The sequence below is a fragment of the Vicugna pacos genome, chromosome 5, assembly GCF_048564905.1.
Source record: "Vicugna pacos chromosome 5, VicPac4, whole genome shotgun sequence".
NCBI classification, from domain to species: domain Eukaryota; kingdom Metazoa; phylum Chordata; class Mammalia; order Artiodactyla; family Camelidae; genus Vicugna; species Vicugna pacos.
Window position 1 is genome coordinate 70,262,422 of NC_132991.1, and position 22,440 is coordinate 70,284,861.

General features: G+C 39.3%; 1 protein-coding gene across 4 annotated transcripts in view; it reads right to left on the bottom strand.

The window, feature by feature from the left end:
- The window catches only part of SGO2 (shugoshin 2), a 39,975-nt gene extending 17,742 nt beyond the window's left edge, over positions 1–22,233 (bottom strand). The window contains exons 1-4 of one of the 4 annotated variants that reach the window (XM_072961506.1): positions 22,169–22,233; positions 7,224–7,355; positions 5,161–5,336; positions 4,284–4,361 (exon numbers count right to left, since the gene is read on the bottom strand). In XM_072961506.1, coding sequence (XP_072817607.1) covers positions 4,284–4,361; positions 5,161–5,336; positions 7,224–7,355; positions 22,169–22,220 — 438 coding nt within the window. In that variant the 5' untranslated portion in view covers positions 22,221–22,233. Of the gene's footprint in view, positions 1–4,283; positions 4,362–5,160; positions 5,337–7,223; positions 7,356–8,882; positions 9,174–22,168 lie in introns of those variants that run through there. The other 3 variants (XM_031678088.2, XM_072961508.1, XM_072961507.1) reach the window with 3 other exon arrangements.
- Positions 22,234–22,440: the final 207 nt, after the last annotated feature.

Genomic DNA, 22,440 nt, shown 5'->3' on the forward strand with positions numbered 1-22,440 from the left:
GTAACAAGCACAGCCCGCAAAGCCCAGCGATGTCAGTGGAGGACACGTGGGGACTCCGGACATCCAGTTCCTCTCGGCAAAAGAAATCAATCTGCATATTACAGCTGAAGGAATTCCCAGAGAGATAAACTCAAAGAAATCCATGCCAAGACACATCATAGTCAAATTCCTCAAAACTAAGGACAAAGACAAAAATCGTGAAAGCAGTATGAGAGAAATGACACCTTACCTACAGAGGTAAGAATGAATGAAAAATAAGTAAGTATCTGACGCACAATCAGAAAAGTAACAACAGAAGAAACCACATAAAAGCAGAAGAAAGGACTTACTACTAAAGATAATAGCAAGAAATAGTAACATTGAAACACAGAAAAGCAGAACTCAAAATTAAATCCAAAAGATGTTTCTTTTAAGAGAAAAAGAAAAAACAGAAAACCACAACCACCTAATCTAGTGGGGAAAAAAACAAGAAAAAGCTCAAATACACAAAAATAGTCAACAGGGGAAATAAAACAGACAAAATTATTGGTTGACTTTGGTTAACTCTATGCAGATCAATTTGAAAACATGAATGAAATAAATAGGTACTTTTCTAAGGAAATACAGTTGAATAAAACAGCCCATAAAAGAGAGAAATTTTCCTGAGCAACTCAATATCTGCATTAGAGATATAGTTAACAAGGAGCCACTATCTCCACTGAGAAAGACCCAGGTCCAGATGGTTTCACAGAAGAAAAAAGAATTCTAATAGTATGTCATTTTTACAGAACATAGGAAAAGAAAACATCTAAATTCTTTTTGTTGGTTTGGTATACATGATAATGCTTAAAGACTTTACAAAAAGAAAACTTCAAAGAAACCTCACTTATGAATAATAAAAAATTCCTAAATAAAATACTGGCAGAAAGGATTCAGCAGCACATTAAAAGAATAATAAATAAATCATTTCTAAAGTTTATTCTAAAATTGTAAAATTAGGAAAACTGCTAAAATAAGTCATTATATTAAACACTTAAAAAGAAAGACCATATGCTAAGAAGATATTTTAATTATTTATCATTATTTTCTATATAAAAAGCTCAGTAACAGATGTATCATACGATAAATAAGTACTTCACCCTTAAAAAAGAAAGCATCATTCTTAATGGGGAAATACTATTCAACATTTTATAAGTATTTATTGAATTCTACTACGTTCTAGACATCATTCTGATATAGACAAAAACCCTGCACTCAAGAAGCTTATATTTTGGTGTGATAAACAACAAAATTAATAAGTAAAATTATATGTTACATAGTATTGAAGTGCTAAGAAGAAAAAGTAAAGCAGGGAAGCAGAATATAAAGCACTGGGTCAGGGTGGGGAAGGATCTAGATTTATAAGGGTTGTCAGGGCAGGCTTCACGGAAGTGACTTCTGAGTCAAGATTTGAAGGAAGTAAGGGAACTACCACGTGAAGGAAGAACAAGTACAAAGGCCCTGAGTGGCAGCCTGCCTGTGTATCAAAGATGTTAATGAGCAGAAGGAGGGGAAGAGTAGATGAGGTGAGAGAAAGAACAGGAGTTTCAGTTTCGGATAAAATTGGGCAGCAGATGAGACTGGAAGCCGCAGGAGGGTTTTAGGCAGACTAACACTTTACTGGGATCACTCTGGCTGCTGTGCTGAGAAGCGGATATAGAGAGGCAAGGGAAGAAGCAAGAAGCCCAAGCTGGGCTGCTACTACAATAATTCAGGTAAGAGATAATGGTGGCTTGAATATGGGTGATAAAAGTGAGGGCTGTGAGAAGTGATAGAATTCTGGACTGCTTTTCAAGGTGGTGCTAAAAGGATTTGCTAAAGGATAGCTATGAGGTGTGTAGAAAAGATAGGAAAATAGAGTTGTAGTTGCCTGAGATGAAGACCCCCACAAAGGAACCGGTTTGGCGGCCAAGTAGGCAGTCAGACATGTACTGTCTGGAGTTTACAGTAGATGGCCAAGCTGGAGATGCAAATTTGGGAGCCATCAATATTCAGTAGTAATTAAAAACATGAGATTCTCATTTAGGAAATGAGTACAGATGGAAGAGAAAAAGAACTCAGGTCTGTGGTACCCAAAAAATAGCAATCAGGGAAATAGAGAGGAACCAGCAAACAGAATGACAAAGAACAATTAGAAGGGTAGGAAGAAACAGGAGAGGGTCATAAACTGAAAGTCACATGAAGACTAACACAAGGACCCAGAAATAGCCAGAGGTTTTGGCAACATAGACATCAGTTTCCAGAAGAGCAGTTTTCACGGGGTGGTGATGAAAACCCAATTGATGTGGGTTCAAGAGAAACTGGAGACACTGTGAATAACTGTCTCAAAGACTTTTGCTATAAAGGTAAAGAGAAAAGATAGTAGTTTGGGATGGGGAATATAAGTGGAGTAAGAAGTTTTATTTTTGTTTTCTTCTTCTTTTTTTTTTTTAAAGATGGGAGATAACATTTTTGCATACTGATGGGAATAATCCAGGACGGGAAAATTAATGCAAGGGGAAACAGCATTCTACACTAATGTTAAGTCAACAGCAGAAGACAAACCATGTGTCCAACAACAGGAGCCTCATTAAACAGATTAGCAGTCCATTCTAGATCTATTATCCTAAGCAGCACTAAAAAGGAGTAAGTATTCCCTGTAATTATACAGAGATCTTCAAGAGATGCCACATAAGGAAAAAAGGCACAGAACAGTTAGTATGTTATCTTTTGTATAAGAAAGAAAATTAAGAAAACATTTATATATCTTTGTTTTAATAAAAAGAAATCCATGAAAGCAATTACCTGCATGAGGTGTGGGGAGAAGAGAGGAAAATGGAGAAGAAAGCAGCTGGAGGCAGAACAGAAGCATGTGTGAGACTTCGTTTTATACTTTTATATGTTGTTCCAATATTAGAACCACACATCTCTATTACCCACTGTCCTCCTCCACAACTAAAAAGAAAAGGCATTGCACAACTTGATGTGCAAAAATTAGCCTGTTAAAAAATAAGTCCAAGAAAGAGGACATCAAAGTTGCATGCTGTCCCTTCATCCTCCAGCTTCCACGTCCACTCACTCCAGATTTTTCACTTTTCCTAAATTCAGATACTGATCTCAGCCCTCTTTGAGTTATTCAAAGAGAACCACATAAAAGGTTGGCAACAATGTTGACTTTACTATGTATGTTTTAAAGAACCACTAGAGGGAAGGAGCTTTATATCACACAACTCACAACAAACAACTGAGCAATGTTTTTAGGGCTATCTGTCCTCTACAGTTCCTTGACATATGGGTGGTACCACCCTCCCCCCTTCTACGTCTTGCCATTTGGCTTCTTTCTCTTACTTTACAAGTCAATTCTTGTACTGACTCTACACTCTCCATTGCTGGAATTGAGTCTAGTCTTAGAAATTTATTTAGGACAATTCAATTCAGCCCTGTAAGCTGATCAGCAAAACAGAGTGCTGACTCTCATTCCCTCCTGCATGACTCCCCATCCCATGAAAAGCATCTCTTCTCCTCAGAGAGTGCTCAATGTATAAGGCACACCTCTGCCCACTGGCTGTCCCAGCTATCAAATTCATTTTTATGATTTTGAGGTTGCTAAAAATTTTTTAAAGAAAATCCATCAATAGCTTCTTTTATGGTATCTTACTTTCTAGGTATAGAAAGACCTCTGTTTTCTAACATGAATTCATTTGTAATTTCTTCTCATTTATTTTTTTTAACATTTTTTATTGATTTATAATCATTTTACAATGTTGTGTCAAATTCCAGTGTTCAGCACAATTTTTCAGTCATTCATGGACATATACACACTCATTGTCACATTTTTTTCTCTGTGATCATCATTTAAATGATGTACTTTTTTACATTTAAATCCATCTAGAATTTATTTTAGAAAACGGTATACAGTAGGATCTGCCTGTTTTTTCCCCTAGTAGTTTTTCAATTGTGTCTATATTTTTAAAATAATACAAATTCTTTTCTAATTTGAAATACTACTTTTCCACTAGTGTCTTTTATGTTTTTGAGTCTATTTAGGGGCCATTATGTTCCACTGAGCTATCTGATCCTGTGTTACTTTTAATCAAAATTTAATTTTTATATAAAAAATTTCAATAACCAATTATACCAAATGAAAATATTAATTTTTAACTGGCTAATAGCATATTATCATCACTCCTTTGCACAAACGTTAAGATATGATGCTACTTAACTAATCTCAATTATCCTTGATAATGTTAAAAATATTACAGTACTTACACATAAATTCTACTTACCTCAGAAAGAGTGCTCATTTCAATGGCAGTTATCAAGTTATTGTTCATGAGTGCTTCTATTTCTATAAGCTTCTTATTCTGAAATAAAGAAAGAGCTCTTTTAATCAATTAAGATTCGGATTTATTATACCATACATTTATGAATACCACCAGTTGAGAAGACTTAAAAAGTAACTGAGATCACACTGAGCTAAAAAGGTGCTACACTATAGTTCACACAGACACACACACATTCTGAATAATTTTGAGTTATCAATCATAAACTTTCCTACATTTTTTATCTCCTCATAATAATAATACCTCATATGGCAAGTGAATGCAGTTCGTCAGCCACAGGGATTTAACGTTCGAGAAGTACAGTAGGTCGTTTTTCCGTTTTAATTTCTATTCATTTCGGAGTTAGATCTATAGTTGAAACCTAGCTCATCACTGGCTCTTACTGCCCTGTCTGTGGACAGAGTTGGAAGTTGGAAGGAAAAGCAACGACTACAGTCTTCCTTCTCTTTGGCTTGCAGCCAGTGGAATGCTCGTGTGAAGGCAGAATTCAAACACTCTGGGCACTCCCCTCTTTTCAATTCACTGGAGGAATTATGCCATCTTCTTAAAATGTATTAATGTATCAAGTTTTACTTATGATAAGCAATCAAATGTTGATCAAGTTATTATGAGTTTGCAGAGCCACAGGTATACATTGAGAATATAGATTTGGGTCATTTATTTTATTATCCACTAACAGTTTGTCCATTAACATGGCATGCTCTTTCAAAGTTTTTACACTGATTAGGAGACTTAAAAACACTTTTAGAGCTTCTATAATAATACTATAGTTAAAATTTTAGTGATAATTTAGAATTCAAACACAATATAGTTTCCATACCAAATTATTTAGCTTTAGGCGAAGAAATGTGTTCTCAAAATTCAGTTTCTCCACTTCTTTTTGCAATAACATCTTGTCAGTTGTAATTCTTCGAGAATTCTCTTTCTCTCTACTAAGAGCCTGAGCTAATGCCCTATTGTTGTGCTTTAAGGAAATTTTGAAAATAGAAGAATTGTCTGTAAAAAAAATTTTTAAGAGTTAATATTGAACACATATCTTACTACATTTTCATATTCCTTAATAATTAACTATTTTGGACAAAATGTATTTCACTTTGTAAGTTTTAACTGAAGGCTAGAAAAGAAGAGAATAGCAAGACAGACGGAGTTTTGAAAAGAATGTACCCAGAGTTTGGAGCTGAAGAAACAAAAGCTAGATAGAAGTTCAATAAGAGTTGTGAGAAATACAGAATGTTTGTGAATACAGTTAGGAACAAGAGTACTCTAATACAGATACAGTATCTAAATAATTAGATCAGACACAAAAACTAAATCTTGATATTTGTTGCCCTACCTTCCTTCCTACTTTTGACCAGGAGGTAGAATGGAGAAGTTGATCCCACAGCTCTAACTGGAAATGTCTCATGGAAATTAGGGTTGCCAATCATGAAAATTTTAGAGCCAGTTTCTGTGGCTCCAGAATTAATGCTCCCAAAGTCCATTTTTCAAAACCTTGGGTTAAAGGGAGCATACTTACTATAATGTTGGACAGATCATCTAAACTGTGTGGGATCGTCCATCTCCACCCCAAATATCCTATCTCTTATTCCTAGGCATCTATTGCAATCTAAACTTGACCGCTTCTCTTTATAGCACTATGTAAATATAATTTAAGTCAGAAATGATTTTCTGTTGTTTGCAAAGATTTTAATTGTGAACTCTTTGGTAAAGTTCACCTTACATATAGTGTTCCCTTAGTATATCTAAAGCATAATTATATTTTCATGATTTTGATTTACACGCTACTATTCAATAACATAGCCCACTGAATAAAAGTATAGTGTATGCAAAATGTTTGATAATAGTAATATACATTTTTATATAATAGTATTAGTGTTACTAGCTATAGTAATAGTAACAATAGTTTATAATAGTGATAATATTTTTTAAATACTCAGGGAACGTTTGGGTATCTAAAAAATAGAGTCCAAAAAGTACTTTATTTTTGGCACAGAGAAAGTAGATTCAGACAGCCACTTTTGACATAGCAAATGGAAACAGACTAGAACCGGTTTGCAACTTGCATAAGCTAAAGGACAGTAACATTTTCCTGTTGCACTCGTCAACCTCAGTGTATCCCTTCATAACAGTGGGTGTACAATGGTCCTGCACACCCACTAGCCACTATAGGAGGTGGTCTAATTCATGGCTCTAGAGACCTGAGTAGGAACAACATTATGATTTAAAGATAATCAGCAGGCTTGGCTATTTCCCAAGACACACCTTTCACAGGTGGTATACCAGCAGGAAACCTCCCCCAGTCCTGCTAAGATGGAGATGAACCATTGAGGTAGTTTTCAGAAGTAATGAAAATTTATCTTGGGGAATTTCCCCCACTTTCTTTTTTTGCCCCTCTGACATCTTAGCTCCAGAATCCATGAAACCTCATCTCCAAAGTGCTCAGTGACCTCATGATGAACTTTGGCTATCTAAAATCACCCTGGGCCAATCACCCCTAGATTGCTCATCATCCAAATGCTGTAGCATGTCAGAAGGACAATCTGTCACATTTTTTAGCTTTTTCAGAAATGTCATGTTGGTACTTTCTTTGCAGTGTAAGGAGGTAGCTGCCTTGGGCCACTCCAGCCTCACTGCTGAAAATTCAGCTGTCACCACTGACAGCAAATCATCATAACCACCCAACTAAGAGGAGTTGAAGGAGAAAGGAACAATTGAATGGAGGAAGTCTCATTTAACAAAATAATCATTTTAGTAATTTCCTATATTTGATAAAATAAAGTACCAAATACCATATCAATTCTCCAGGAAAAAAAGTAAAAATGAGAGTATGCTAATGATAAGTAATAAATAAGTAATGTAGTAATAAAGACTAATAACACTTACTTATTATTTTTGTTTTGATTTTTGACGCAAGAGAAACATTCAACTTAGCAGTCTTTGAAATTCTTTTGTCTTTCACGCGTCTTTTAATTCCTGAGGTAAGTGTGTCAGTTTCCATCACGGGGTACTCCATCACTGGAGTAAAAAAGAAAGACAGCAGGAAATCATAGTATTGATTAATAAAGCAAAAAAGGATAACTGATAAATACATTTTAAAAAGCAAATCATGACTTAAATAATATACTTTGTACATAAGTATTTGTAAAACACTTTATATAAAATCTGACAAGTATGAATGTAACCAAAAGTGGTTTAAAAGTAGAATCCTAAAAAGGTAAATGAATCTTTTTTTTTTTTTTCCATTCAAACCTGTAACATTATATCTACCTGCCAGGAGCGAGGCTAGGCACTGGGGACAGAAAACAGGATACAGCTGCATAGGAACGCATAGTCATGGAATGCATAGTCCAGTGTGGGCACAGACACTACTGTGATATCAAGTAGAAGTTTACCTTAGAGACAGGCACAGAAGAGATACACCTAATCCTAAGGGGGTTGTTCCCACTTCATCCTTGGATATACACTCCATTTCTCTGCACCCTTTACAGCAAAACTCCTTGAAAGAATTGTCTACACTCAGTTTTCAAACCTCTGGTAAACCTATTTCACTCAGGCTTTCACTTCATTCCAACAAAACTGGGGATATAGTCATCCCTTGGTACCTGAAGGATTTTGGTTTCAGGGCCCTCAGATACCAAAATCCACGATGCTCAAGTGCCTTATATAAAATGGCATAGTATTTACATATAACCTGTGTACATCCCTCTGTATAATTTAAATTATCTTTAGATTTATTTATACTACCTAATATAATGTACATAGTTGTATATATAATATATATGCTATTTAAATAGTTGTTGGCAATTGGCAAAAATCAAGTTTTGCTTTTTGAAACTTTCTGTAATTGTCCCCAATATTTTCCATCGCTGATTTGGTTGGTTGTACGGAATCGGAACCCAGACAGGAGGGCCAACTGTATTGCAATAGCTGTTGGACTGTGTTGGTGCCCAGTTCTTATATTTCATAGCTATGTGATCCTACATCTCCAAGTTTCAATTTCCAGACTTAGGGAATTATTTTTTGGAAAAAAAAAGAGCATTTTGTAGGGACTTAATGAGCCAACGTACATACAGTGCCTAGTACTGAACCTAGAGCTCACCTATGTATTATTGCTCCGTAGCTCTTGTTTGGCTAGCATATCAGCTAACTCTACATCAGGAATACTCACTTCCATGTCCAGTTCTCCTGAACTGGATTCCTCATCTAGAAAAATCATCGTCCTTAGTCCCTATCGAAGTCCTGTCTGTAGGTCAACACCCAGTTCAAGGTTAAATTCTTCCCAGTCTTCTATCACCCTTCGCCCTCGGCCAGCCTCCCTCCTAAACTTTGAGCGCTCCACAAGAGAGGGCTCTTTCAAGAACTTGGGTAAGCAGTCTCTAACGTTCATTCAGCAGATATTTACTGAGCGCTCACAATAAACCTAAAGAAAAGGAGCAGCGCAGTCACAAAGAGCGACTGCAAGGAGCTGGTTTTCTGACTGGCGGCTCGCCGCCCTCACGCAGCCGAGCGCTCAAATCCCAGAGACAAAAGGCAGCGACTTACACCCAAACAAGGGCCTACCTCCAAGGAGGCCCTCGGAGCCAGTGCTGGGGCCGCAGTCCTGGAGACTGGAGGCCGAGGGGGCGGGGCCGCGGGCCGCGCGGGGCTCAGCGGACCCGAGACCCCGGAGGGCCACGCCGGGCGGTTCGTCTTGGGGAGGGCACGGATCCCGCCAGGCAAGGCGAGGCCACGCCAAAAGTCACAGGTCACTGACTTACTGCTTTTTCAGCGTGGGGCGACCACCACCCAGCTCCCTGAGCCCGGCGCTCGCGGCCGCGGCTTGGGTTTAAACTCCGCAGCCGTTAGCGGTTTCCGCATCAGCCAATCAGGTGCCCAGCTGGCGGCGCAAAGGCGCTTGGTTACCAGGAAGTGGGAGGTGTAAGGGGCGGGACCCCGCCGTGAGCGACAAAAGGGGCGTGGCCAGGCATGCCAAGGGCGACACAGCATGGGAGAAAGGGGCGCCCCTCAGCTTTGAGCAAGTGGTGTTCAGCTGTCTCCTGATGCATTTATGAAAAAAGAAACCCTCCTTTGACAAAACTACCTTTATCAGTCAGATTTTTAAAGGTTTGACAGCCACCTGAGGTCTGTTGGAAAGTTTTTCTTGTTTCTCTGACATTACTGTGAGACTCCCCGCACACATTTTACCATTTCTTCTGCGTCTTTGCATTTCTTTATCTCTGCACAATGATACCAGCACCGTTATTTAGTTCTCACTTAAAAGCCCTCCCCATCTTTCTTTTAACTTTTCGAGAGGAAAACGGCAATGAAATTTTGTCGAAAATCCTGAATCTCATTAATATTTGTCTTATACTAATGGTTTGTTTTAGCTAAATATACAAGAATGGCATTTTCTGTTATCCACATCTACAGAAAAATATGTAGTATTCACTTTATGTTCCAAGTCAATTAGCTTAGTTTCCTTTCACAACTGACTTTCATAATCTATACAAAGAAGCTGGAAAAACTATACTGAGAATAAAATTTCCTCTTTGTATGCAATTAAGACTGAAAATGAAAATAGCTTGTTAAATCTAGGTTTTAAAAATTAATTTTACAGTGATGCATTCAACTTCATATTCTTGTCAATGTTTTGTTTATTTGGGGACATTTGAGAATCACAACTTTTCCATTATACTTTAGAGAATCTAGACAAATGATGCAAACATGGTTTTGTGTTCCATCTTTAGTATGTTTCAAGTTTGGTCTCCAAAGAGATCTAGCTACATGAGTCTTTTGTAAATGGAAAAGTATTTATTGATTGGCCACCTGCTAATATTACAGCATATACTATAGTTTAAAACTTCAATAATAGTGGTTTAAAATGAAATTTATCAATCATAGACATTTCTGGTTATCAAGGGGTTAACCAGCACTATATCTTGTTTACCCAGCCTGACACATTAAATGCTTGTTATATGTAACTTATTTCAGAGCAGTTGAGAGAATTTAATGAACCAATTTGTAAACTGTAAAAAGCTCTTGAAAATGTAAATTCTTATCATACATACAATTATACACTTAAAAGGTATAATTGATTGGGCTGTATTTAACCTTATCTGAGCTTAAGTCATTTGCCTCTTCGATGGAGGCAAACGGATAGAGGAGCCCTGGTCTCAGAATGTGAAGATACATTTAGTTGCATCTTGAACACACATTACTTTTTTTGTTGTTGCAAGCTCCTTCTCTATAAAATAAACCAGTTAAATTAAATGAGCTCACAGTTGTGTTGTGATACTCTCCTGCACAGGGCACTGATTTTGCTTCTCTCCCTCTATCTCCTTTATTCTTGTACTCATTAGTTACCTGATTTTCTCTACCTAAGGGTAGATTCCAGTCAATTAAAATTTGATTGTCCTGACCCCTCCCCCCACCCCACAACACACACACACCAAAAAAGAGGAAGAAGGTAAAGGGAGAAGAGGAAACCTTCCTTCCAAACCACAAGAACAATGAACAATCCTTTTTAACATCTACTAAAACAAAAATCATCCAAGAAAAAGTCCCTAAACAGGAGCCATGTAGAAGCACACTGCAAATCAATAAACCAGTAAACCAATAAAACAAAGTAGAAATAGTGTACGTCCACTTTATTAAACTATCTGATCTGATCATCTGTATCAGCCTGGCAAGTTGAAAAATTAACCCAAGAAAAATTAACCCAGGCCAATAGAAGCAGAAAACGACACTGGATTACTTAAAGCACTTCTGGAAAGGATAGAGATGAAGCCTTGGAAAACAGGAAGGAACAGAGGCCCCCGGCAGCAGACAAGGACCTAGTCACAGTCACAGCCTGTGAAGCTACTGTGATCTTGCCCAGCCAGCAGCGGCCCTGCTGACTGCTGGGGGAAGTGGGCGTGACTGAGTTGCAGTGCCCCATCCCTGCCACTTGGCATCACTAGCTCCTGTTGCTAGGCCTGGGTTGAGTGTGCCTGATTGGTTAAGCCTAGATCACAGGCTACAAACCCTCGCAGCGAGGGAGCCTTGAGCATTCAGCCTGTGTCTGGCTTTATTAGCTTCTTAGTGAGAGGTCATCTCTACCTCCCACCTAAACTCAGGAAGGGCATTTCGAGCTGGGCAGCCAAAAGGATGACAAATGTTTGTTTCAGTATTTTATGCTATTTCACAAAATCATTATTTCTATTTTCTTTAATGAAAAGACTTCCTGCTGTTCTGTGAGGGACAGGTAATCATGACAACAGCAGCAGGAAACATTTATCAAGTGCTTACCATGTCCTAGACACTGTGTCAAGTCCTTTCAATGTCTTTTAAATTCTCACAATGATCCTATGTGGTAGGTACCATTATTTCCTTTTTTACTATTGAGGAAACTGAGGCATAGAAAATGTAGGTGACTCCTGCAAAGTTTAGCATGAGGTACAGCTGGGATTTCAACCTGGGAAGTCTGGCCTGGGCCTCTTTGAGAGAGTGGACGAAGTGATGTCATCTGCCACTTTGGTTTCAAGGCATGGCATCCATCATGTGAATTTCACCAGGTTGCCTGCTTACCAGCCTCCTCTTTTTCTTTCGTGTACATTTTTGGGGAGTCCCTTCTGGCATTATGCTGGAGGTGAAAATGGAGGAGGCTGATGAGCAAGTGATCCATTCCCATACATTTCCAGAGGTAGGGACTTGAGGTGATTTGAGATTGTTTCTCTGGTTTAGGCAAGGGCGGGGAGACCAGAGAGGCCAAGCTTTCTCTCTGATCTAGGTGTATGTATGTGTGCAGGAGGCTACTCTGGGGAAGGACAAAATAATCAGGGGTCTTGGTCTACTATTTGTCCAGCTGCATAACCCCCAGTAGGGGTTCTCACTGCAGCTCATTCACCTCCATTACACTAGTCCATGTGCTGAGAGGCAGGGTGAGGAGGGTGAGGGGAGTGGGGGGTGGGGAGCAGTGTCTACTGCCCAACCTCTACCCCGTGCCTCACAGGGAGTTCCAGAATGGTTCAAGCATTTCTTTCCTCAAGATTTCCAGTGACAAAAATCCAAACCACACAAACTGGAGGCTTGGGCAGAGCTTGAAAAGTCAACTGTTGTGCTCGCTAGTTTTACTAAGGGACTTACATGTATACATGCCATCCAACAACCCGGGGCCCTGAAGCCCACACCTCCAGAGTTCTCTCCACGCGGACATCCCCCTGGCTGCCGGAGAGGGTCCCAAGAGATCTCTGTCCACACCCCTCTTAATCGTATACCCCTTCTCCCTTCTACTCTTTACTACAAGTGCAAAGGAACAGCAATGGTGGAAAATAATAAATTCTGTTTAAAGTCCTTTTGGGACGTCTAGGAGGAAATGGCCAGCAGACACACAGGTATAAAACATGGAGCTCAAAAGAGATGTCTGGATTTGGGAGTCAGCAGTGAACAGTAATAGAAATCCCTGGAGTCGGTTAAGTTAAGGAGGAAGAGTGTGTAGAAGCACAAGTAGAGTGGAAGGGAGAACCTGGGTGAATATCAGTGCAGGGAGGAAAGATGAAAGGGCAGCCAGAGAGGCAGTGAGAGGCAGGAGGAGACAGAGGCCTCATGGAGGCCACAGGAGGAGCTCAATTCAAAGACTTTGTCTTCTGCAGCTGGAGATGTGAGCGTGAACAGCCCTAGGGGTTAACAGTTAGGATGCAGCATGAGAGAGCAGATGATTCTTTGAGGATGAAAAGAGAAGTGACAATAGCTCTGGGGCATCCAGGGTGGAGGGAGGGTTTGTATTCTGTTTTATAGGCTGGGGGAAGGGTTGGTAGAAAGAAAGAACGGATGACACAGGAAAGAGGTGAGTTGGTGGAGCAGAGTCCTGTAGACGCAGAGGTTGGAACAAGGGCTAAGCCAGTTGCCCAAGGGCCACTTCTTCCTCTGAGACAGGAAGAAGAGATGAAAGACCAGACGTTGCAGATAGATGAGTTTGAAGTGCTTTATGAGCTTTCAAAGTCATATAAACATGGGACCTATCATTTTATTTAAAGCATTTGCTTCCTTAAAAAGCCATCTCTACATTTAAAACATTTTGATACTTTAATTTAGTAAAAACAAAGGTCAGAGACACTATTTAGACAAGGACCAAAACTTCCCCATCTCTGTAAACAGTTTCTCTCACAGAATGAAAGGAAATAATTAGTTTGTCCCTAGAATTCTCATCTGCTGTCAGATCAACCAGTATACAAAGTCAGGGCCTCTTAAAATACAATTAGTCATAGAAAGAAATACAAAAAGCACTGGTTTCAAACTGGGTTTCCTGCTGACTAAAGCACTGTAGAATTTGAGAGGGAAGAGATAAATAAGCTAGATTGCAGACGCTTCCCAAAGTACAAAATTTAGACAATGAATATAAGTAAACTCAAGCAAATAGGCACGTCAAATCAATTTTTTTCTCAGTCAAGGCAGGAATTTGTTAAGTAGCTAAACATTTATCAAAACAGTTGGCAGTAAAAAAAAAAAAAAACGTTGCCACATTCACCCAGAAAGCAAATATGAAGTACTTTTTTCAATTAAAGGATCATAATTTTTTAAACTCACAAAACATCATGTGTCTTCTCCATCATCTTAATTTTATTAAGAAAAGTGACACAGGTGGTTATCTTCAGATCACATTTGCCATCTTTTATGTGTAAGTAATGAACTATATATAGAAAGTGGTGGAATTTAGAAAAAAAGATAAACAGCTAATGGTTACTAGGTCCTATGAGGTTGCATCGATGGAAATTTTGTGCTGTTAAAGAATTTTAGAGACCGGCAGATCTGACATATACACTGATAATACAAAGTGGCCCATGTTGACTGTAGCAGAGGAATGATTCCTGTTTGGTTGTAGATCCAGGAAGCCAACATAGAGGACAGTTCATGTGACCTAGGGGGTTGTGGTATATTGAAAAAATGACCACCCCCCCCCAAAATATATATTGTCTTTCTAATCCCTAGAACTTGTGAATATTGCCTTATAAGGCAAAATCAGCGATTTTACCTTATTTTGAAAAAGAGTCCTTGAAGATTTAATTATTTAAGGATTTTTGAGATGAGGAGATTATCCTGGATTATCTAGGTGAGTCCTAAGTGTCATCACAAGTTTTCTTATGAGAGAGAGGCAAAGAGAAATTTGACAAACAGTCTCACATGAAGAGAAGGATGGAGCAGGAAGACAGGCAATCAGAATCTCAGGAATGTTAACAGTCACCAGAAGCTGGAAGAGGCAAGATACAGATTCCCCTAGAGCCTTCAGAGGGAGGGCAGCCAGGTTGACCCCTTGAATTTGGATTTTGGGCTGCCAGAATTGTTACAGAAAGTAACTTCAGAATTGCTACCCGATAACTCTGTGAAACTTGACTAACTAGACTTGAGTATTTGTTTATTTTTCTTTTTAAAATCTTTTGCTTAAGGTTTTGTCATCAAATACAGTGATCTAAAGTTACTTGGATTCATTAATTGTTCCCCTCTCATCAGTGTGACTACATGATTCATTTGAATTATGGTTAGGTTTACTTACGTCTGCTTGTATATAGTTTTAGAATTTTCCCCTATCTTTATATGCATGTATGTTTATATTTTTATGTGTTTTAGTATGTGAAACGTTAACTAGTTTCAAAAGTCAGAACTTTATAAATAAGTGTATTCAAATGTAATACCATTTTATGTTAATATTATTTTATATAATATTAATGATATTAATATTATTATAACCGTTATGTTTCTGTACATGATGCATTTTCCTTGTTCTTTTAATTTTTTAAAGATTTTTTTGTATTTAGGAAAATTTGTGGTGTTACGCTACTGGTTATCTTTGTCTTTTTATCTTTTATAAAGCCCTTAGTTGTCTTTCTGACTTAACCTTTTATTATCTGATTTGTCAATTTTAATATTATCCTTTAACATCTATCTATTGCCTATATCACAATTAACTTATTTTACCTTCCTCTGCCTCTCTCCCTTCTTTCATTTTTACTTGCATTATTTCTGTTTTGTTAGAACCAGTTACACACTACATGTAACTTTATTCTTTGAGCTTTGTTCTCACCTTCGTTTAATTTTAGGTCTACAATTAAATATAGTAAATGATCACCATCACATCTTTTGATGAAGCTTTGCTACTTGGTTGAATGGAAATCACTTTTTCAAAGACTCTTCAAGAAGGGCTCATGTATTCAAAATTCCCTGATTTTTTTCACCTTAAAAACTCATTTTCTATTGCCTTGTTACTTGAAGGACAGGTTGACTGAATATTCTTGATTCACACTTCTTTCTTTGAGTTTAAAAAAAATGCTATTCCATTGGTGCCTTTCTTGTAGGTTACTTTTGAGCAGTCTGGTACCAGTTTAATTCTCTTGTCTTTGTAATTTCTTAATCTTTTTTGCTTGGAGGCTTAGGTTTTTTTGTTTTTTTTTTTTTCATCTTTGAAGCCTAGTAGTTTTACTTGCATATGTTTTGGAGTTGACAATTCTGGTTTAATTTCCCCATGTAACTGATGGGTATATAGATTTGGATTATATTTTTAAATATTAGTTCTGCTGCATTGTTTTGTTTATCTTCTTTAAGGGCTGCCATTATTTATGTTGTTTCTTCTTTCTTTCATTTCAACCATTTCTCTCTGACTCTAATTACTTTCAGTTTATATCATTTTCATTTATCTTGGTTGTTGTTCTACCCTTTTAAAAATTTCCCTTATTAAAATTTCACTTGATTTTATTTTCCCCAGAGCTTTGCAATTTATTCTTCATTTTTGTGATAATTTTCATCTTTTTTGTTTATTTCTTTCCTGAATTCAATCCATTCTCTTTTCATTTCTTCCTGGTTTTTTTTTTTTTTTTATTTCTATTTTATAATTTTTGAATTTCTGGTTCAAGGCAGTTTTTCATATCCTCAAACACCTTTTTGTGGATAGGTAATTCACTATGGAGTTTGCATTGTAGTCTTTTTTCTGCTTTGGGGTCATTTTTTGGGGGGGGATATACTTTCTATCAGCTGAGGTGGTCTTGTTTTCTGTTTTTATCTTGTAATAGTTTTGCATATATTTACTCTGTTTTCCCATATTCATTTCAAAGATTTTTGAACAGCTTGTAAGATTTCAAGTTCAAGGGTGCTCTCTTCTGCAGTGAAATACTTCCTTAATGGATGGTTCCTGTGTGTGTTTTGTGTGTGTGTGTGTGTGTGTGTGTGTGTGTGAGATACAGGCTGAAGACTGCATACTTTCCCAGCTTTAGATCTCTTTTTTCTTACTTGAACCTAAAATTTCCTTTTGCTTTTCCTCTTCCCCAAGCTCCAAAGGGTGCCTCTCTGTTCCTTTTCTGCCTTCTATACCAGAAGCAATGGTTTTCACACACCATCACCTTGGATTATGTGCATCTTTAATTTTTAAAAATACACAGTCAGTGTTTTGATCTACCAGGGTTCTTTGACAATATCTCAGTACAAAAGTGGTCTTTCCCTTTTTATGGTAATCCTGGATCAATCACAGGTCCGCCAACAGCTCTCCTCTCTTTGTGCATTTTCTCCACACTGCCCCTTATCTCTGTGCAAGTTTGTGGCAGGACCATGGGACTCAGTTTGCTGAGATTTGGTGTTTATTTTTCTACTTCCAGATAATTTAAAGTCTGGGCATTCTTTTTTAGTTATGCAGATGGCATGGGCTTCATGTAGTTTTATTTATTATTTATTCTGTATTCAGCATTTTGGAGCATAAATTGGGAGATTCCAATTTACAAAGTGATAGCTGCTGTTATGCTGGCTACTTAGGAATTCTACCCCTGGTGTTATTTTGTGTGCAGTCTGCACCAAGCATCTTTAAAAGGAAAAACACTGCAATTCACCCAGGTTTTGTGAATAAAGGAGCAACCAGATCCCTCATTCTACTTCCTGTACTTTGTCCTGGGTTGGAGGGAGGGGGTTGCTTATGGTTTGGGAACCTTTCCCTGTTACGGAAACGACAGGCCAGCCAAGAAAGAAGCACCACTCAGAGGGTTGGAGTACTCAGATGTATTACGCCGGCGGGCTCAGAGGGGCTTCTACTCTGAAGCTCTGAGCACCTCCAAGACGTGCGCATGAGGTTTTATAGGGTTAAGTACAAGCTCGGGGTATTCGGCCAATAGGCATGGAACAGCTTTAGCAACATCGTTATCACAAAAGTGGAGGCAGGGAGGCAGCAAACCAACATTCCAAAGCCAGATATATCTCTTTGAAAATCCAGCTGGCTAGCAAAAAAAAACATGAACAGGGAATCAGCAAACCAACACTAATTAACTTAGATTTACGAGTTAGTCCAGCAGAACTCAGATCAGTATTCCGATACTTAGGTTTGTGAGTCATCTTGTTAGCCCAGCCCGGCTTTTCCTTCACATCCCTAAAGGATGAAGATACAGCTATTTACTCCTCCTCAACCATGGCAAGTTCCTATCTTTCCCATTCCAGCCCAAAGTGGAGGATAGTCCTGAGTCTGATCAGAGCTGTGACTCAGGCTCTGCTTTATGTGGTGCTTCCAAGCTCCCTTCCCCTCAAGCTGCTATGCAGCAGAGGTAGGATTATCCTTTACTTCTGGGAGAGCTGGTGAGGAAATAGCCACCCAACGGCTTTCCTGATGCTTGGGCTCCTTATAAGACCTACCTGCCCACTCAGTTTACCATAGAATTGGGAGCAGCCAGAGGGTGGGGTCACTCAATGTTACTGAGCTTAGTTTTGGCTTGAACTTTGTACTAATAGAACATTAGGACTGTCCTCATCCCTCAGATCCCTGTTTTCCTTCTTCATCCCAGCGGTCCCAAACCCTCAATTGTCCACTGTCAACCGAGGTCCTGTTGCCATATCACTAATATGTCCCCTAGTCTGAGCAAATCCCCCACTCTTCCCATCCTTCTTCCATTGAGTCCTTTAAAATCCTCTCTTTTAATGTTCTCATCATTTAAAAAAAAAAAAAAACAAGAATTCTCTGCCCCTAGAGGACCTACTTCTTCTGTCCCTTGTAGCCGTCTCAAGTAGTGACTGCTTTTCCTTCTACTCCTCACACACATCAGGGCCAGGGCTGGTGTCCTCTTTTCTCCCATCAAACGATTTTTCCTCCTTCCCTTTCCTAAGTCCCAGCCGACATGAACTGTAAGCCATCTGGACACACTATGTTCCCTTGTCTCCTCAATGTAGTCTGCTAAGGCTCTTCTAATCATCCATTATTAATGACATTAGCTTTTGTTTTTATCATCTTTCTCTCTACACCTGCTCCACTCTTGCTGATGTTACTATTTATGGGGAAACTCATCTAATAATAATCATTCCTTAAATGTCTCACCTCCATTAACTTTTCTCCCACCCCATCTCAGCCTGGAATCTTGGCATTATGGTCATTGAATGACCTCCAAAATCTTGAATTCAAGTATGATAGTCTTTGACTACTGCGTCCAATACTTCCAGCTCACTTACTCTAGTACGCCTATTAAAATAATCCCTTAACTTCGCTGAGATTTCCAATTTGTTAACTTCTACTTTTTCACTATCCATCACCACCTTTATATAGTTATGTTCCTCCCCACCTGGCTTAGAGTCCATGGTACACCATGGGAATCAATCACTTACAAACATCCTCAAGTCTCTTGCCCCTATCTCCCCGTATTATATTACGCGACTGTATCTCAACCCTCGCAGAGCCCAATGATCTACTTTCTCAGCAGCACCTACACTGAAGCTGTTGAGTGCTACTGGGTAAAAGTCACATAACTGGGATGACTAGTTTGCCATCCATGTTATAATGATGATAATCTCCAAACAGGCTCTCTTTCCTTCCAGGTGATCCTGTCATGTTTCTATAGAAAGTTTGCCTTTCCAATTGCTCAAGAAAAGTAGTTCATACATTATCCTCCTTCCTCAAACCTCTCCCACCCCTTATCTCCTTTACTCTTAGCCTCTGACCTTGCTTTAGACTTAATTGAGAAAGTAGAAGCCATTTAATCAGAATTTTCTCATTTTCCCTCTGTGAAATCTACCACTTTACCTGAACTTAAATCTACCTTCTCTGTTTTACCTCCTGTCCCTGCTCTTGTCAAACAGAACCTCCTTGTGCTCTGACTCCAGTACCTTTTGCCTTTCAAGCATTTCATTCCTGCAGTTGTCCCCCTTCTCCTGCATCACTAATCTCTACTACCTACTGGACCATTTCCATCAGCATAATCTGCTCTAATGACTCCCATCCTTAAACTCCTTTTTTTGACTTTGTATTACACCTCAACTACAGCCCCACTTCTCACCTCTTTACAATAAATCTTCTCTACAGAGTTGTGCCCAGTCTGCCATCTCATATCCACCCTTCAACCCACTTTTCTCTGGGCTTGCATCCTCATCACAGCATTGAAACTGCTGTGGTCAAGGTCACCAAGAACTCCTATATTATCAGATCTAAAGGACCTTCAATCTCTTAGCAGCATTTGACATGAATGACACTTTACATTCTTCGTTCCTGTAGCTTCATACTCTCTTCCTCCCCAGCTCTTCCTTCTAAGCCTGCACTCTAAGTACTGGAATCAGTGCTCCATCCTATTTCTCCTTATTTACCTGCCCATTACATAGGTGATTTCATCTAGTCCCATGGCTTTAAATGCTGATGTTTTCCAAATTCACACCTTCGGCATAGTACTTCATTCTTGTGCACCAGATTCATTCAATTGCTGTTTGATCTCTTTACTTGGATGTCTGTTAAACATCTCAATCTTAATAGCTTAAAATACAGCTTCTGATCTCTCCCATAATTCACCATTTCAGTAAATGGCACCATCAATCAGTTGTTAAGTCAACAATTTAGAGGTAATCCTGCATTTTCCCCTTTCCCTTATTTCATGTGGCAGCTGTGAAAATGCACCTCTCAGATGTCTGATTACAGGGAGCATTATTGACTGATGTACCCCTGATGCTGTGCTCTGAAATCTATCACCATGTTCCAGGCTGTACCTCCCACCGACTGCTCCCAGCCAGTGACTGAGTATGGCAGGGACACTAAGGCAGGCCCATTCCTGGGAAACATGGCTCATTTGATGGGGGACGTTGGCTTGAAAACTCCTCATTGGCTTTCCTAAAACTTTCTTGAACTGCATCATATCCACAGCTTTTCCTACCCTACATTTCCTGCCCTCCACGAGAGCTGAATCTGCAGCTAGTCTACTGGCTCTTCCAGTCCCCTTCAAACCCCTCCCGATTTTTTCCTCACAGGTGTCTCCTCCCATAAACCTTCTGCAGGTCTAATCTGATCTTGCTGTCACTTCTCAAAGAACCTGAACTAACACATTGTAGTTGCTCATCAGCAAATTGAAGGTCATTTTTATTTCCTAAATACATTTCTTGCACTCTTCCACTTTTCTCTTGCCATCACCACTTGATTAGAGGCTAGGCCATTTGTCCCCTGGATTCCTGCAACAGCCACCTACCTTCATTTTATGCCTCTACAATCCATTCTCATTGCAGTAGCCAGAGTGATTTTTTCAAAATAGTAAATCAATCATGCCATTTCCCTGCTTAGGACCTCTTGATGACATCCCACCATGCTTAGAGTAAAATTTAAACTCCTGCCCCTGCCACAAAATGCTTTAAAAGCTGGTCCTTGCCTCTCTTTTCAACTTCATCTCATATCACCTTCCCTCTTATCCCCATGCTCACCAAGCTACAGACATACTAGTGTCCTTTCTCTTCCTACAAATTGTCAAGTCCTTTCCTGCCTCAGGGTCTTTCTACTTCTTCCTAAAATACTCTTCCCCCATCTCTTCAGAGCATAGCTCATTCTCATCCTTAGTGCTCAACTTAAATGTCCCCTCATCAGTGAGGCCTTCTCCACCCAAGTTATTGTCTCTACCCCAAATTATCCTATTTCCTCCCAAGTAGTTATCACTATCTGTAACTATTTTGCTTAGTGTCTGTTTCTCTCTCTTGAACAGGACTAGGCAAATTCTGGACCATGGGTAGACAATTGTTTTTGTATGGCTCATATTCTAAGAACGGTTTTTACATATTTAAGTGTTTGAAAAAAGTTATTTAAAGACTATTTCATGACACATGAAAATTAAGTGAAATTCAACTTTCAATATCCATAAATAAAGTCAGAACACAGTCACTCTCATTTATTGATGTATTAGGTATGGCTGCTTTAACACTACAACAGTAAAGTTGAGTAGCTATGTATGGCCCACAAAGCCCAAGATGTTTACAAAGTCTTCTGACTGCTGCACTAGAATGGAAGTGCCTGAGATGCAGGGTCAGGGGCATTGATTGTCTTATACAGTCCTTCACCCCCAGGGCCTGGTCCATATCTAGTGCTCAGTAATTACAGGTTGAACAAACCTTCCCTCTCTTCTGGGGCCATTAGTATCTGAGGGGGTAGGTGGACTTACGTCTTATTGGCTTACTCCCTTCTAAGATCCAGTCAGAAAAATTAGGAACCAATTAGTATTGATTCTGGGAAAGTATCTTGCAAATAGGACTGTGTTTTATTCATTGAGAAATACCTAGCAAAGTCCCTTGCACAAGGTGGGTGCAGCTGGAACCCGAAACAACTCTTGGGGTTACTGTTAAGAGGAAATTAGTGCATGCAGAGCATTTAGCAGAATGTCAGGGGTACAGAAATATTCGATAAATTTCAATACAGTTTGCTCCTGCCTCAGTTTTCCTTTCTGTAATGGGAACTAAGTTAAACAAGAACATTCTGTGTGAAACAGCTCTGTAAACCATAAACACCATCCAAATGGACTTATCCAAGTGCAGTATATTCATAACTCAGCGCTGAGCAGCCCAGTTTGGAGGGAAGAGCCCTCCTCACCTGGAGGTGAGACCTAACTCATTCTAACCCTTACCACTTATTAGCTGACCCTGGACGATCGTGGTTTCGGTGTTGTGCTCCTTCATGTATAAAAGCAGCCTCTGGACGACAAGACTGTCCCTCTGGGATCCGGCCCGCTTCTCTCTGCGGGGCTTTCCCCTTTCCTGTAGGGAACGAGGCCACCAGACCTCTTGTCCTCCCGCCAGGCGAGCGGAGGCGGCCGGAGGGGCGGAACCAGCCCGGAGTGGGGCGTGTCCGGGGCGTGTCCGGGGCTTGTCCGGGGCGGGGCCTCGCTTTCCAAGCCGT